General features: G+C 42.4%; 1 protein-coding gene across 1 annotated transcript; it reads right to left on the bottom strand.

The window, feature by feature from the left end:
- Positions 1-8,817: 8,817 nt before the first annotated feature.
- Positions 8,818-13,211, bottom strand: SNAI2 (snail family transcriptional repressor 2). The gene is made up of 4 exons (XM_083449803.1): positions 13,134-13,211; positions 12,541-12,999; positions 11,480-12,025; positions 8,818-9,876 (listed from the first exon to the last, which is right to left on the bottom strand). The coding sequence occupies exons 2-4, from the start codon at positions 12,617-12,619 to the stop codon at positions 9,695-9,697; spliced, it is 807 nt and encodes a 268-aa protein (XP_083305929.1). The 5' UTR covers positions 12,620-12,999; positions 13,134-13,211; the 3' UTR covers positions 8,818-9,694.
- Between the last annotated feature and the right edge of the window lie 3,352 nt (positions 13,212-16,563).

The following is a 16,563-nucleotide window of genomic DNA, read 5'->3' as shown; positions in this document are numbered from 1 at the left end:
AACCCACAAAGCACAAGAGCGCACTCCCTTCCTGTGATTTCCAGCAGCTGGTATTCAGAAGCACTGTTGCCTTCACCCATGGAAGCACAGCATAGTCACCATGAGCCAGATGGTGGATCCAACTAATGATCCAAATGCAGAACAGAGTAGCATGCACTGGCTGAGGAAGAGGAGTGCAGGGGGAGTGCACCACCTGCGGCAGCGTGATCCCGGTGGGGTGCCATTGCAGCTGCCCCCCTGACTGCGCTGGGTGCCATGCCTCTGCAGGCGGCATGCCCCACCCCCAGGATGCGTGCCAGGACCGCCCCCACCTGCTCTCCGCCCCCCGGTGCCCGAGTATGAAGCTCTGCCACTGGTAGCATGGGGGAGGGGTAAGGTAAATCCTGCTTCCCTTGCTGTGGTCCTGAGGAAAATTCATTTTCTAAAATTAGTATTTGCTTTGGGGTGAAAATTGCCCATTGGTGTCCTGTGCATCTGTGGCATCTATGTGTAGACAATCCTCCACTACATGTAGTATCACACACACAATCTAATCCTCTTACTTTCTGGTCTTTGATACCAACTTGATTTTTCAACTCCTTTAGCCACAGGCTTAGGTATCACACAGGGATATCCTGCAACATTTTGTTGTGGGTCACTACTTGTACATACAGTGGTACCTCAAGTTACGAACTTAATTCGTTCCGGAGGTCCGTTCTTAACCTCAAACTGTTCTTAACCTGAGGCGTGCTTTCGCTAATGGGGCCTCTTGCTTCTGCTGTGCCGCCAGCGCACGATTTCTGTTCTCATCCTGGGGCAAAGTTCTGAACTCGAGGTAACTCTTCCAGGTTAGCGGAGTTTGTAACCTGAAGCATTTGTAACCTGAGGCGTTTGTAACTCGAGGTACCACAGTACTTATGGTGATCTCAGTTCTCTGACTATAATCCTTATACTGGATAAGGTGTAGCAGTAAAACTGTTAGCACACTTCAAAGCTAAACAGGGTCTGGTGTGGTTTCAAATTGGATGGCGGACTGAGTTTTGAGATGGCTGCTTTGCAGGCGGTTGGACCAGATGACCCCCAGGATCTCTTCCAACTCTACAATTCTATGATTCTATGAAGGAAAAACAACAACAAAGACAGCAGGCTCCAGTGCTCACTAGTGCAAGTTCTTAAAATTCAGAGAGAATCTTTGCTCTACCACTTTTTCAAGTCCCTAGTTTTTGAGTGGTTTGGATTTTAAGAATGAGGCATCTCTAAATTCTGAGGACTTGCAAGCTTTTCGAGCTATTGCAGGAGGAGTTTCTGCTCTGAAAGGCACAGAACTCTAATAAAAAGCATTGTACCAGTGATCACCAGAGCCTATTCCCCTCTGCTTTGTGTTTTTGTCACCTTTAAGAGAAATATTGCAATGATTAGGGGAGCCCCAAGGTTGCAGAAGTTTAAAAGACTTTAAGAAAAACCCTTAGGGATCCCCAAAACAATCCAAAAAGGACTGAGCATGCTCCGTGAGGAAATAATAGCAGAATGAAGGCGGGGCAATGGAGTGGCGTGTCTGGAACCCTGATCAGGAGCACTCAGTACTGTAGGAGGTTGCTAACTTTTATAGGCCTGTGAGCACGTTTAGATTTTTGAGTGAGTGCTGTGGGTTCCACCCCTCTCACCATTCCCCCCCCCTTTCCCCCGGAGCAGCCCTCTGCCCCTTAGGACACAGAAAGAGAAAGTGCACACATACGCTTCACTTTTCCAAGTGACATGGGTAAAAGCTGGATTTGGTAGCATTAATTTGAGCCTTGAAAAGCACATACAGTGGCACCTCGGTTTAAGAACAGTCTGGTTTAAGAACGATTTGGTTTGCAAACTCCGCAAAACTAGAAAAAGTGTCTTAGTTTGAGAACTTTACCTCAGTCTACGAACGGAAGCTGAACAGTGAAAGGGCACCGGTGGTGGGAGGCCTCATTAGGGAAAGCGCGCCTCAGTTTAAGAACGGTTTTGGTTTAAGAACAAACTTCCGGAACGGATTATGTTCATAAACCGAGGTACCACTGTGTAGTTGAAAGAGGAAATGGGGAAGAGTGCTACTGCTTCAGCTTCCTCTTTCAGCTCTATGTGCATTTCAAGGGAGAAAAAGATAGGCAGCTCTACCACACATGAACAATAGGGTAGTGAGAGGGGCTCAGAGACTTCACAGGTGCCACGGGCACCATGTTGGTGCCTCTGCCATAATGCAACTTCCCCCCTCCCAGGCCCCACTTTTTATTTACTGTCTGGCAGATAATGTGACCCTATTGACAACTTGGTATTTAGGAATAGCTTGCTCTTTATACTGTGAAAGAGCCTACAAGAGAAGTATTTGTATAGTTTCAAAAAAGAGAGTACTATTGAGAAATTAGACTTTTTTTTAAAGAAAAACAAATCACAGCTAGGAAATAGGATCTGCTGCAACAGATCTCTTGCTTAGAAAAAAGAAAGAAATATGTGAAAGGTTAATTGTGAAAGATATTTTATTTTAATTTTCCATTCCCGCTTTACTATTTTCCCCACGAAAGGGGGACGGGGAACACAAAAGATCCTTGTATGATTCAGATATATTTACAAAAAATAACAAAGCAGAATCATAGGGGCTGACTTGTCAGCTGATGTTAGAAAAGAGAAATCTGCAGCTAATCAGCCTGGCTGAAGCAGCAAAGGTCACAGCAGTCATGATGAGTTATTGCAGAGGTGTTACGCCATATAGTCGGTCTCTTCACTAAAAGCAGTCATGAAGAAAACAAAATTGCAGACAGATAAAAAGACATTTTCTTCTTTCGTCATTTTGTGCATTAGTGTTCCACCACAAATTTGTCTTTCTCTGCTGTCGTCCATCATGTCACATTCCTATTTGTGAGCAATTGTTAAAGTGCAAAAAAGAGATTTTTTTTCTTTTAAGGTGTGGAGGTTGGGAGAGGAACTGACTTATATTTTAAGGCCTAGTACTGCTAGTACTGACATAGGGTAAGCCAACAGCAGATTCCCTGCTGAACTCCTAGAATAATGCAAGCGCAACATTTTGTGGCCAGAATATCTCTCATATTTTGCATGAGATGGAGATGAAGATGGTTACTACTATAATAGTACAGCATCTTTCACCCTCCAGGTCTGTTGAGTGGAGTTGAGGGGAGTGTATTCAGGGCAGCTACAAATGGAAATTAAAAAATTGGTGGGATGTAATTGTGGCAGAGGGGACAAATTCTCTTGAAGATGGTTTATTCTTTCAGACTCTGACCAACGAAATGAACATTTCGTATAAAGTTCGGTTGGTGGTAACCTTGGCGTTTTGGCCGTTTGTCTTTTTCTTCACCACAGCTCACTTCCACTTAAGCATGCCTCTTTCCCTGCAAGCTTTCACAGGCATGGTTCAATTTGCTCACAAATTTATTTGCAACATTGACCTGTGCTGCATGCATGCTTCACTGCCACCTGTTCATTGGTGGTGACAAACAGCTCCATCTCTTTTCCTCATGACCTTTCCCCTTTCACCCACATCCGTGCTTCCACCTGCCTCTTCAATATTTTTTGCCTGCCTGACTCACCAAAGTCTCACTTTCAGCATGCCCAAACTAGATCTTCATTCCAAGCCGTGTCTCAGATGTTGATGTCTCCAGTCCTGTCTGAGAGGAATTAGCCAGAACAGTGCTGGCCAACCCATGCACACATGAACTCACATGGAGCCTGTGCTCCAGCTGATCTCTGTTATTTGGGACTAACTTAAGCAGAAAGACCCTGTACTGTGGTACCTCTGGTTATGACCTTAATTCGTTCTGGAGGTCCATTCTTAACCCAAAACTGTTCTTAACCTGAGGTACCACTTTAGCTAATGGGGCCTCCCGCTGCCACCGCACTGCCACGCTGCGATTTCTGTTCTCATCCTGAGGTAAAGTTCTTAACCTGAGGTACTACTTCCGGGTTAGCGGAGTCTGTAACCCAAGGTCTTTGTAACCCGAGGCACCACTGTAATTGTTCTTGGAGTGGAGGAGGGAAGCTCTTGTTCCAACAGCTCCTGCCACTTTCTGCAACTACCTTGCTGACCTCTTTTGCCACAACTTTATGGAAGCATCCAGACAGCAGCATAGTCTTTTGCTACTGCAGAGCTTGTCATGCACTGCAGCTTTTAGGATTGCGGGCGGCTTGGCGTCCTTCAAGTCATGAGTGCTTTAAACAGGTTTCTGAAATTTCTGTGCCAGAGCTGATCTTCCAGGATTCTTGCCTCAGAACTCGGTTTACAAGGTCTCCAGTTGACTGACGTTGAGGGAAATATATTCTTCAAAGTGTACAGAACACTGCCATTGTATTAACTTAATGTCATCTTATTCCTGAAAGCTTTTTCAAGGGGCTTGAAGATCAATTCAAACATTTTCTCAGTTTGGTCATGGGCTTCAAGTAGCAGAAGGACAGCTGCCTGCCACTTGTGTACCTTGTCCTGCTATAACGCTCCATCTGATTGGTACTGGCAATTTTGACACATAACACAGCAGCGGGTGGCATGGTGGGGCACAGCCTGACCCCTGGTCAGTTGCATTGCTGATGCTTACAGAAGATAAGTGGGGAGGGACAAAGTGGCAGCAAGTTTGGCTCTGTTCTGTGCTAAAGCACCAGATGAATGCAAAAGTACTTCAGGAGGGTGGAAAGCCAGACTGGATAAATGTGGCCTAGAGAGATGGGGTGTGACATGGGGAGTCCCTACACCTGCTACATTCATACATATTCTTTTAAAATGTTATGTACCCCACCTTTGAAAATACAGGAAACTAATGGCCACATGGGAATTGGTAGGCATACTTTTTAAAGAGTATGTTAACTATTCTGGGTTAGTGGCTAAATTTAAATGGATGCGGTTCTATTGTTGTAACTGAAATGTCGCTAAAACAGTGAACCATCCTTTCTGCCACCCCTTCACGCCCATTCATTTCCCCCCTGTTTTCTGTGGCAGAAAAAACTTATTGGAAGTTCACGCAAACTGCAGCAGGAAATTGCCTTTGCAGAGTCAGGTGAACTGAAGCAAACCAAAATGTCTCCAAAGCAGATAGGAAACAATGCTACATTGAGCATCTGTCGATGCTGTAACTTTCACACAGGTTTACTGTTTAGAAACTGTCATGGAAAGGAAAAGCTGACACAAACAGAAAGTGAATGGAAACCTTAGAACTTCAAAGTGATTAGCTCCAACATGTAGAGCAGCTCAACAAAGTATCTAACATTTCTAAAGCAATTTGGGTAGCTTCACACTGATTTTTATTTTAATAATAACCAACAATGTATATTATGTGCATTTGAGGTAACAGTATTTTTTGATTAGAATCCTAACAGAATGGTACTTGTAGGCAGACATGTTCTCTTTACGGCTCAGAATTAATTGCTTTCCATTCTTCTTGATGAATGAAGAGTTCAGAACAGAAGTTGGCCTGATAAAAGGCATTCCCTGTTCTTCACCTTTGGGATCAAATGCTAGCAACACTTCTAAATTCATATTGCTCGTGGGTATTTGCTCTTTTAATATTCTGCTGCCTCATTCCACCCTTGCTGGGCTGAATGACAACATTGTCCAAAATCCAGTGAGAGGGTTTTATTTAACAAACAATAAAACTAGAACATCAGTGTTTGTTTAGTTTGCAATTTATTAACTGCACGTCACACTTAACAATGTTAAATATTGGAAGACTTGACTAATGTGGATGATTGATTGGCTGCAAAGTGCCAGGCAAACTTAGATGATATTAAAAATAATTCTGGAAAATAGACGGTCTACACTCATGGACACTACTTCTTGTACTGGGGTGGGATTAAATCATATGAAGAAGCTCTCCAAGAAATACCAAACAGTATTTAATTGATTTTATTTATTTTCTTACATTTACTGTATATCCTACCTTTCTTCCATCCATCATCAAACCCAAGGCAACTTACATGTGGTTCAGAGGTGGTCTGTCATCCAGGTAACTAACCAGCCCAAACCAGCTTATCTTCAGCAAGACAATGGATTCATGTGCTCTCAAACCATAACCTAGTTGCAACTTTCCTGCTGGTGGGATATTTAATAATAATAATAATAATAATAATAATAATAAATTTTATTTATATCCCGCCCTCCCCAGCCGAAGCCGGGCTCAGGGCGGCTAACAACACTAAAATAGTGCAACATTATAAAAACATTATAAAAATTAATTAAAATCAAAATTGATGGCAACCATAAACTAAAGTTTTGTAAAGATTGCCAAAGGAGGGAGTCAGACTGCACCCTGACCAAAGGCCTGGTGGAACAGCTCTGTCTTGCAGGCCCTGCAGAAAGATGTCAAGTCCCGCAGGGCCCTAGTCTCTTGTGACAGAGCGTTCCACCAGATCGGAGCCACAGCCGAAAAAGCCCTGGCTCTAGTTGAGGCCAGCCTAACCTCTCTGTGGCCTGGGACCTTCAAGATGTTTTTATTTGAAGACCGTAAGTTCCTCTGTGGGGCATACCAGGAGAGGCGGTCCCGTAGGTACGAGGGTCCTTAAATTAATTTTTATGAAAATAAACATTGTTATGGGACAAGTGAAGCCATATTGAACTGTCATGGATTCACGGACAGCAGTGGGATGAAATTGGTTCACATGCCCATGAAAATGGCTTGTGGGCTTCAACCACTATTTCTCGGAGCTACGATGCGCTGTTTGGAATGCTAAGTACTGCATTCTTATTTGTTGTGGATCAAAACTAAAATCCTGCTTCTGTCCTTACCTGCTAATGTACATAGTAACAGATGGGGGTGTTGCAACCGCCTGCTGCAGAGTCCTCTTACAAAGACCATGCGATCTGAAACGCAATGGTAATGAAATGACATCTCATGGAAGAAACCAGATGCTTTGTGTTCAGTCTCATCTGCTTTCTTTACTGACCTACTTTTTAACTCTTCTTAGGACTGCAAAGCAGATGCTGCGGGCCTGACTCATGCCTATGTAATTTGATCCAGGGCACGTAAAAGCGTTATTCACACTTCTGATACAGGGTTTGCTTGTGTCATTCACCATGCCACAATGACAGAGTCAAATCCTGGAAAACATAAGTCAAGCCACTAAAAAATAAAATTAAAAAAATCCAGTGTTTACAACTGCTTTGTGGTTTAGTGTCTCTGGCTAGTTCTCTGCTGAAATGCTAGCTCATAGACTGAGCCTGGGAACCCCTTGGACCTTTGAGCAAGTTCCGCCACCCACTTCCTTGTGCTGAAGTAGCAGGAACCACTGCTAGTATTGTGTGCCTGCTGGAACTTGTGGCCTGGAAATGACTGGAAATGATGGCAACTCTGCCAGAGGTACAGCAGAGCTGCTAAGTGCATGAGGTATGAGATGGATGGCCCCAGTTCAACTTTGAGATCTACATGGTCCCAGGCAATCTGGTTACCTTTCAGGCTCAGCTCTCTGTATGTAATATAGGGATATGCAGGGTTGTTATATGGATCACAGGGTCGCCGAAAAGATGCATGTCTTTGCACCTAGGGAATGAAATACAGTGTCTAAGGTTAAAGTCCTAATGGTTAAAATGGGAGAATTAAACACGTTTAAATCTCTTGGCTTGAAATCAACAAGACTTAAAAGGTCCTTTATTTTTGCTGAACCACACTACATTTTTTCTGATGATTTAATCCGGAAGGCCAGCCACTACAATGGGAATTATTGTTGTTATTATTGTTCATGTCGCAATCAGAATGCTTTTGATGGCCATGGAGTGTCTCAAGCATAATAGAGGAGGGTGCTTTCAATCATCTTCAGACTGAACCTGCATTCAAAGTAATCATGCTCCCTGATCCTATAGATATCTGCAGATGTGAGGGATGTCATCACCTCTAAAGATGTGATTACATCATTGCTACAACAGCATTTTTTGGTGGGGAAACTGAGCAGTTCCATCTTACTGGGCGTCCATTGTAATCCCACTTAAATTGCTTATTTGCCATATTTCAGGCACATTGGGCTACAAAAATACTGTCCCTTTCAGGAAGGTGCCTAACAAAGCGATGATCACAACAACCATATTTTGATTTAAATTTTCGCATTTATTGCATGGAAAGAACACTTAAAAATTTGGAAATAAGCTTTTTAAAAAGGGTTGGAGGTGTTGCTGATTAATATGAAATCAAGCATTCGCAATAAGAAATTAGTTTCAGGGCCATTGAGCTTTGATATAGCAAGGGAAATCCCAAGTGTAGAAAGCAGAAGCACATCAGTCAATGCAATTGTGCTTCTGGATGTGCATTTACATCCACAGTTCATTTGGAGCCATCAGATTGGCTTGTTATGTCCTTTGACCGCTTGGTGTGTAGTGAGACCATGTACAGTCAGATGGCATACTTTTATTTATCCTTAATTATGCAACAATATTTTTTGTAATCAAGATAACAAAGTCCTTTTAACAAAGGACTTCATATCAGTTTGCTACAATTATGAGGAACGGATTTCAAGATTGGCACTTACATAGTTTACTGCATTTTCATATTTTACTGCATTTTCTCCAGGAAACCCAGAGGTGCAAGATTTCGTTTCTAAGATAGTATCCTCACTGGTTACTAGTGTGACTCTGTTAAACTTCAGAGATGGGATTTTTATCAGGGTCTTGAAGACTGTTCTTTGATCAGCCCTTAGCCATAGAGATTAAGACCTACAGACCTAGTTCACACTGACTCCAGCCTGTACACAGAGATCCCACCCCCACTTGTCATGCTTTCCTACTGACAATCAGCACCAGAGTCCATGTGTGTGTTGGGGTGTGTGGGGAGAAGTGGGTGCAGATGGGACTCTGGGTCTCCTAATGGAGGAGAAATTGCACAGGTATTTCTTAAAAATGTTTATTTATACAAAAATTTCTAGAAAACAATACAATTTGTATCCATACTTTCTTCAAGATATCTATAGGCGTGGCTATAGATAATATTTTGATTCAGAACACATTCAGCCATATAAAAATAAAACTATTTACATTATGTCAATAAACAAAGGTATTTGTTTTCTTTTTTTTAAAAAAAGGCACTGGAGGGTATTGCTCAGGCTATTGCATTTCCTTTGTGCATTTAGGAAAAAAAGCTCTTAAGAAATCCATTGTCAAAATCCCATTAACCCTCACGCTTGCACTTATTCCCATTTTTTTTATAAAAACAACAACATCACAAGTTAACAATCACAATAGTTTTTTTAAAAAAAGAAGTGTGTATCAAGCATGTGCCTAGGAAAGTCTGCAGTGACAGTTTTACTAAGGCACATACTGTTAAGACAACTGGACATACATTCTTGTTCTTTTCTAATGATGACATCTGAAGACAATTCAGGGTGCTGATCAAGAAGCACACTATTTAAGAAATACCAGCAACCTGTCCTATTCACCACATAATGACTTGATATAGAAGACACTGGAAAGCACCTGTGATATTTGGTATCTGGCAAAACTTAGTTTTGGAATGTAAATTTTAGGTTGTTTTTTTTAAAAAAAGTCATCCATTTGGCTTTTCCATCTTCCCGTATTTAAGATCTTTTGATTTCCTTTGTATCACACAATTGTCAAGCTTAACAATTGAACTAAAAAGCAATTTGATGTTATTTGCATCTTCCAGTGGAGTTGTTGAGTTGGGAAGTAAAATATAAACTGCCTCCAGGGCTGAGGGTTCCTCCTGTTCTGTTGAAAAGGAGTAGAGAAATGTTCAGAGCCCAGGCAAATTCAGTGAGCTACACAGCAGCCAGATTCCTCATGTTTGTGCAGAAGAGACATTCGGGAGAAAGTTTTTGAACAGTTTTTGCATTGGTATTTCTTCACATCCGAATGGGTCTGCAAGTGGGCCCTCAAATTTGACCTGTCTGCAAATGCTCTGTTGCAATGAGGGCACGAAAAAGGCTTCTCTCCTGGAAAGAAATACACAAAAGAGGTTTAATCGTTTTAAAGCTCAAGTAAGGAACTTTCTGTATAAATGGGACAAGTAGTTTTGCAGAGGAATAAAAAAACACCGTGCCTGTGAAAACGGGTGTTTGGGTTCTATATATTATTAAAGGGTCCATTCATTACACTGCAGGCTGTCCATTCATTATTTCATACTTTTCAGAGTTTGCAGGATTCATGGTGCATTGAATGACAAGCCAGTGACACTTTCTGCTTCAGCAGGTGCAGCCAGTGCCTGCAGGCTGGGCTCCACCCAGCATTTTCATATGTTCCTTCCATTCATTTACTGTATCCTGTGCAACGCCTACTGCTGCCCAAGGCTGTAGTTTACATGCCATTGGTGTGAATGGCAGAATTCCCATCAGATTGAATGCTTCAGCATTGCACTCTGCTTCCTTGGAACAGAGGCAGGACAAGGAGTAGCAAGAGGACTCACTTGCACATGATCAATAAAAGATTGCAATTAATGCACAAGCTACTCAAGTCTGTGAACATTTTTGACTTACACTCTGGCCCTAGGCATTGTTCATAGAAGTAAGTGCAGCTGAGTTTAGTGGGGTTTAAAGGCTATGCAGCCAAATTCTCTTTGGAAATTAGGCTGACTGTCCTCAGTGGAGCTTCCCCCTACTGAACGAAGCACAGGACTGCAACTTTAAGGTGTTTAGTACCATTGAAGAAAATCAGAAATTCTTTCTATGATAAGTGTTTGAATCAGAGTGTAATTTGTCTTAAGGTTAACTTTTGTTGCTCACAGTGACATTCATCTTGTATTAAGTTCAATGGGACTTACTCCTAGGTATCTGTACATAAAATTCCAGCTTTGGATTGCAGTTTGCAGATTCGTCTATGCCTTCAAACCCATTAATCTGGAATCCAGTTGCACTGTCAATGGAATGGAACTTCTATTTAAAATACAATCCTTAATTCCCATTTATTTCTGTGGGATTTACTTCATGGGATCAGGTCCTTTGTGTTTAGCACTGAGATGCCAGATCTTCTAAATGACTTTCTACAGTACACATCTTTCTTACATGTTAAGACTTATTGCTTTCTGTGGAATTCATTTCCAAGAACTGCACATTTGATTAGAGTGTAAAATTTTGTGCCTATATGCTGACTAAGGGGGTTTGCTGTGTGCATTGCTTGGATATAATGCTTGACTGCAGATTATTGCATAGGGAACCTGGTATTTCTGCTTACTTCCTTCTCTCTTGTTTGCTGTCTGATCTGTCTACCTTGCACCTGCATTCCTTCCAAAAGCGTGTTCCAACACTCATGTTGAAGCATGGAATTCTTAGGGTCAAATGGATCCCTGTCTTGTGACAGCTTGCCGAAGCAAACTTTAAGTTCTCTAAAGTGAAAAAGTGTTACACCAGTACATAAGCTGACCCACTCATAAATGATTTAAAAAGAAAAGAAGTCTGGTGAACATTTAGCAGAGCGAACAGTATAACTGGAAAACATGAAATTGACCATAAAGCCCTATGGATTTTTTAAAAATGGAATTATTGCAACAATACGTGCTACTGCAGCAATACATGCTATGCACAATCACATTTCCCCTCTTACCGGTATGTGTTCTGATGTGTCCTTGAAGTAACCATGGTCTAGAGAAAGCCTTGCCACAGATCTTGCAGACACAAGGTAGTGTGTGGGTCCTGATGTGCATCTTAAGAGCTCCTAGGCTCACGTATTCCTTGTCACAGTATTTACAGCTGAAAGATTTCCTAGACTGGGCATCACAGTGCAACTGCTTATGCTTCGCCAGTCCAGAGAAAGTTGAATAGGTCTTATTGCATAAGCTGCATTGAAATTTCTCTGCTTCAGTTGCATGAGGGTCGGAAAGTTTGGACTGGATCCTCTCTTCTTCATCACTAATGGGACTCTCCGAGCCACTGTGATCCTTGGATGAAGTGTCAGAATGTGGAGGTGGGCTGACTCTTCCCAAAGACGAAGGGTATCCGGAGAGAGGTGAGAGGTCACTGGGTAAAGGGGAAGGCAGCAGCCCAGTTGTAGTCCACACTGTGATGGGGTTGTAAGCAACTGAGCTCAGGATCTCAGGCTGTGGAATGATAGGCATGGGGTAGCTCTCATAAAGGTATGGGGAAATGATCACTGGAAGAAAAGAAGAAAAGAGAATCGTTTTAAGACAACAGAGATTTTTCTCTTTATAATAGCAGTACAATATATCCAATACTCATGGAGATTGGAAGTGATGAAATCCTACTGACATTAGTCTACTCCAATGAAACACACAGAATGAATGTAACGTTCTGTAACTTTAGATAAAACTTTACATAAGTTGGGAGGTCTGCTCAAAGTAACAGCTTTCCTCCCCAAGCCTCTGCTGCAGCCAGAGGAAATCCAGCAGTAAAATCCACACTATTCTCTTACATTTCCAAGTCACTCGTTTTGCAACAGAGAGAGAAAATTTTTTTCAGCAATGAAGCAAACTCCTAAGTTGAAGTTTTAATTCTGTTGGCACTGACATTTTTTAAGGGGGAAGAAGGGGGGGGGGAGAGAGAGGTCTGTAAAAAAAGTTTGTTAAAAGTTGGCACCAGGCTATGAAAAGTCTCACTTCAGCAGCAACAATCAGAGCAGTTAGAATACAGCTTTCAGCCTTGGATTACCTGTGTGAGTATCCAGTTCACCATAGTTTGGCTTTTTGGAAGAGTTGAAATGTTTCTTGACCAAGAAGGATCGTGGCATCTTGAAATGCAGGGCTGCCTTCTTCCTGAAACCTCCTTTCAGCTTCAGAATAACGGTCCCCAGCTTTTGGGCAGCAGCAGCAGACAGAATCACTGCTTGCACATTTGTCCTCTACAGCATTGTCCTCTCTGCTCACCCCATGCAGTAAAATTGTGTAGTGCAGGGCTCTTTGCAAAGTGCTGTAAATACCCACTCGTCAGGTGCAGGAGGGGAGGGTCAGGGGTTTCCTTTTCATCCAATCACTCCTGATTTGCTGAAGTTCTTTTACAAACTCTGCCTGTTTGGCCAAGAGACTTATTCCTTGCTCTTCGCAAGGAGGATCCAATCCCTTCTAGGAGCGGAGGACTTGGGTCAGGTTTCAACTCCTCCCACTGGGATAGCTGTGAAGAACAGAGGAAGAAGAATCTCTTGTCAGAGGGAGCCTAGAAAATGTCTTAGAATTCCTGCCTACTAGTGGGGCTAATTTAAGTAGGTTCAGTAAGGGATAAGTTTAGATTTCACTGTACTTCCTCACCTTTCTCTGGAGTGCCTTGCATCCCAACAAAGGGAAAATTAATTCTTTCAAAAAACGAGGCTGCTTCCCAGATGTGGGATAATGAAAATGCTAAGGACAAACTGTTCATTATGAGGGGCAAAGGGCAGAGGGTAGAGGGGAAGTTATTCCAAGATAAACAGTCCAGTTTTTTTAGACACTAACGAGAGAGTCTTTGGCTTGTCATGTGGGGCTTGCTATTTTTGGAAGTGAAGAGGAGTTGAGCCGAGATGCTTAATAGATTAAGGAAATGTTTTGTGTTTGCTGTTGAAGAACTGGCAATGAGGTGCTGTGGCCCCGATCCAACTAAAGTTAGTTCTGTTTAAGACCCATTGCTGTAATTGTGCACTGATTTTTAGTTGGATCAGGGACATTTTGTAAGACAAAACATATACACAACTCAGACGCAAAACAGGAAGACAGTAATTGAGATATGCAGAATTCACAAAAGGGCTGCAACCATTTGCACGCTGATTACTCAGAAATAAGTTGTGTTGACCTCAGCTGGACTTACGTCTGAGTAAATATGCAATGGATGAAGCTGCATGGGACTTTTTCCAATTTCTCAGTGCAATGTTGCACATTTCCCTTCTAGAGGAAATTGAGCCACTCCCGTAAATGGAAATTATTTGGCTGCACATATTTAATTCTGTGCTCATTTTCGATTAGCTGACAGTGACTGAGGAATGCACAAAGGACAGGCAAGAATATGATCCCAGCACATTCAAGCTCCCCTTTCCTAAAGGAATGGCTAAGACAGCCACTTTCTTCAGCTTCAGTCCTGTTTCATCTTAGCCAGCATAGAATATTCAAAGGTTCGTGCTTTAGTTTGGAGTAGCTTGATGTACCATGTGGTATCTTCTTGCTTGTCCAGTAAACTTATTTGCTGTGGTCATACACAGTACCAGTCTCATTTGCTGCTGCTTTTTTGGGTCAACAGCTTCAACTATTGCAGGGAGTTGGACTAGATGACCCTTCCGGGTCCCTCCCAATTCAATGATTCTGTGAACCAACAAACCTATAGGCATGGAAAGGATTTGAGCAACACAAGCACAGATTCATCCTGTTTAAACATTTAAAATTCATTCGGGAGCAGGGAATATTTGCACTTCTGAGTGCACTTGAAACCTATATTTTCCTACTCAGCTGTACTACAAAATGTACCAGTAGACTGAGGGCTATAAAACGGGTGTATATATAGAATGAAGGAAGTGTGGAGGAAAGTTGCATTGAGACCACCCCAGCCTTCTCTGCAACAGGTGTTGGAATGAAGACATGGGGGGGAAAATCTCTGTGGTTCTGTTAAGACTTGTAAGAGCAAAGTGCTTTGTCAAGCTGCATAACTTCTTTATCTGGGAAATGCCAAAACAAGTGCAGAAGTAAAGTTATCTGCTTTCATGTAGCAATTCAACTGTTAACAGGCTCCAAGGCTGGTGTTTATCCATGAGTGGTTTACATTGATTTTTTTTTCTTTAAGAACACCTATGCTGAAAAATCGTCAGTGTGTTTTCTTTATAGCAAAGTGCATAGGTTTTTTTTTGTTTTTTTAAAAAAATTACTTTAAAAACACACAGAAGCTATGGTCTAGTCAGTTCAATTGGCAGGATCGAGACGGGGTGCAAGTATAAAGCCCAGTTCTAAGCATTTTTACTCCCAAGTAAATATGCACACACATACAGCCCAACATTGCTTTGGGGTGTTGGATCGCCTCTCTCACCCCTGAAATCTCAGTTTGAAATCTGCTTCTTTGGCAGCAGCTTCCCTGCTTTTTCATTGCTTCATCCTTGTGTGTGTTCTGCTCCAAACTTAGAATTTCATGCTCAAGCTAGGTTCACGTTCTTTGCCATTTTCTCTCTTGTTTTACACTAGGGCTAGGAAACGTATGGCCCTCCAGATGTTAGGCAACAATTCCCATCATCCATGACCTCCAGTCATGCTGGCAGAAGTTGATGGTAGCTGGAGTCCAACAACATCAGAATTATAGAACCATATAACTTCAGGAGGATGACAAGATGTAAATGAAACATAGGTGAATCCCTGACATATGGCCATCCAACTTCTGTTTAAAGACCTTCAATGAAGGAGAGATCACAACTTTCCATGACAGTCCACTGTTGAACAGCTCTGACTGTCAGAAAGTTCTTCCTGATATTTAGTTGGAATCTCCTTTCTTGTAACAATGACTCTATTGGTTTGGGTCCTAGCCTCTGGAGCAGGACAAAACAAGCATGCTCCATCTTCCATGTAACAACCCTTGAAGATGGCTATCATATCTCCTTTCCGTCTCCTCTTATTCAGGCCAAACATACCCAACTCCTTCAACTGTTCCTCATAAGGCTTGGTTTCCAGACCCTTGGTCATCTTGGGTGCCTTCCTCTGTACACATTCCAGCTTGTCAATATCCTTCTTAAACTGTGATGCCCAAAAGTGGACACGTATTCCAGGTGGGTTCTGACCAAGACAGAATAGAGTGGTACTATTCCTCCCATTGATCTGAACACTATCCCTCTGGATCACCACAGGTTTCCCAGTTCTGCCATTTAAACCACATTTCTCTTGGTAAATCCCTTCAAAATGAAACAGGTGCGGCCTTACATTAAGTCAGGCCACTGGTCTATCTTGCTCACTGTTGTCTGCAGTGACTGACAGTGGCTTCAGACAGAGGGCATTACCAGCTCTACCTGGAGATGCTTGGGATGGAACCTGGGACCTTCTGCATGCAAAGCAGATGTTCTCCCACTGAGCTATAGCCCTTTCAAAAGTAAGCAGCTTCTGAATATCATTGTTAGATTACTGGGCAGAATAGTGTCTCCTCTGTCTTTGGCACAGGTCTTGCCATGTGGCTGGTGCTAAATACACATTAAGTAGCAGGATTAGTTGATGCCCCCCCCCCCGAAACAGCCACTTACTCCTTCCTTAATGGAATGTGTGAAAGTCCTCAGCAGACTACCAATAACAGAAAGATACATTCAGAAAATATATCTGCTGTGTGGGGTACTTTAAAAGCTTGCCCTTTAATTCTGGAAAGTGCAGTAACTTCTGCAGAAAATACCTCTGGGATCAAGCCACTTTACATTGTGGGTACGATTCCAGAGAAGTGCCAGTCTGTTCAGTTATGCCAGCTAACACTGAGATAGGCTTGTACATGCCACACAAAAGGCATAAATGCTCTCATTTTCCATTGCCTCGTGCCAAATGCAGTTGCGCCAGTACAGCAGTGTAGTAATGCCTTGGTGAATTAGGCCCTTGGGCTCCCCTGTTCAGACTTCTGTATAAATCATAATGTTTTGACATGTCAGCCAAGTGGCTAGGCTAAAACGAATAGCACCGGGCACTGGGTGCAAGGCATGTCATTACATGGTTTTGAAATGGTATTAGCATGACTCTTGTTGCCTGAGCGGGGTTTTCTGTT

The sequence above is a fragment of the Podarcis tiliguerta genome (genome assembly GCF_965153285.1).
Source record: "Podarcis tiliguerta genome assembly, chromosome: 7".
NCBI lineage: Eukaryota > Metazoa > Chordata > Lepidosauria > Squamata > Lacertidae > Podarcis > Podarcis tiliguerta.
This window is presented reverse-complemented; position numbering and strand designations above follow the sequence as displayed.

Bases quoted from the DNA above. Each gene is read 5' to 3' on its own strand.
- SNAI2 (XM_083449803.1), bottom strand. From the start codon at position 12,619: ATGCCACGATCCTTCTTGGTCAAGAAACATTTCAACTCTTCCAAAAAG. The intron at 12,026-12,540 runs GTAATCCAAGGC...CTTTTCTTCCAG, and splicing joins TGAACTGGATACTCACACAG to TGATCATTTCCCCATACCTT. The intron at 9,877-11,479 runs GTAAGAGGGGAA...ATTTCTTTCCAG, and splicing joins ACACATCAGAACACATACCG to GAGAGAAGCCTTTTTCGTGC.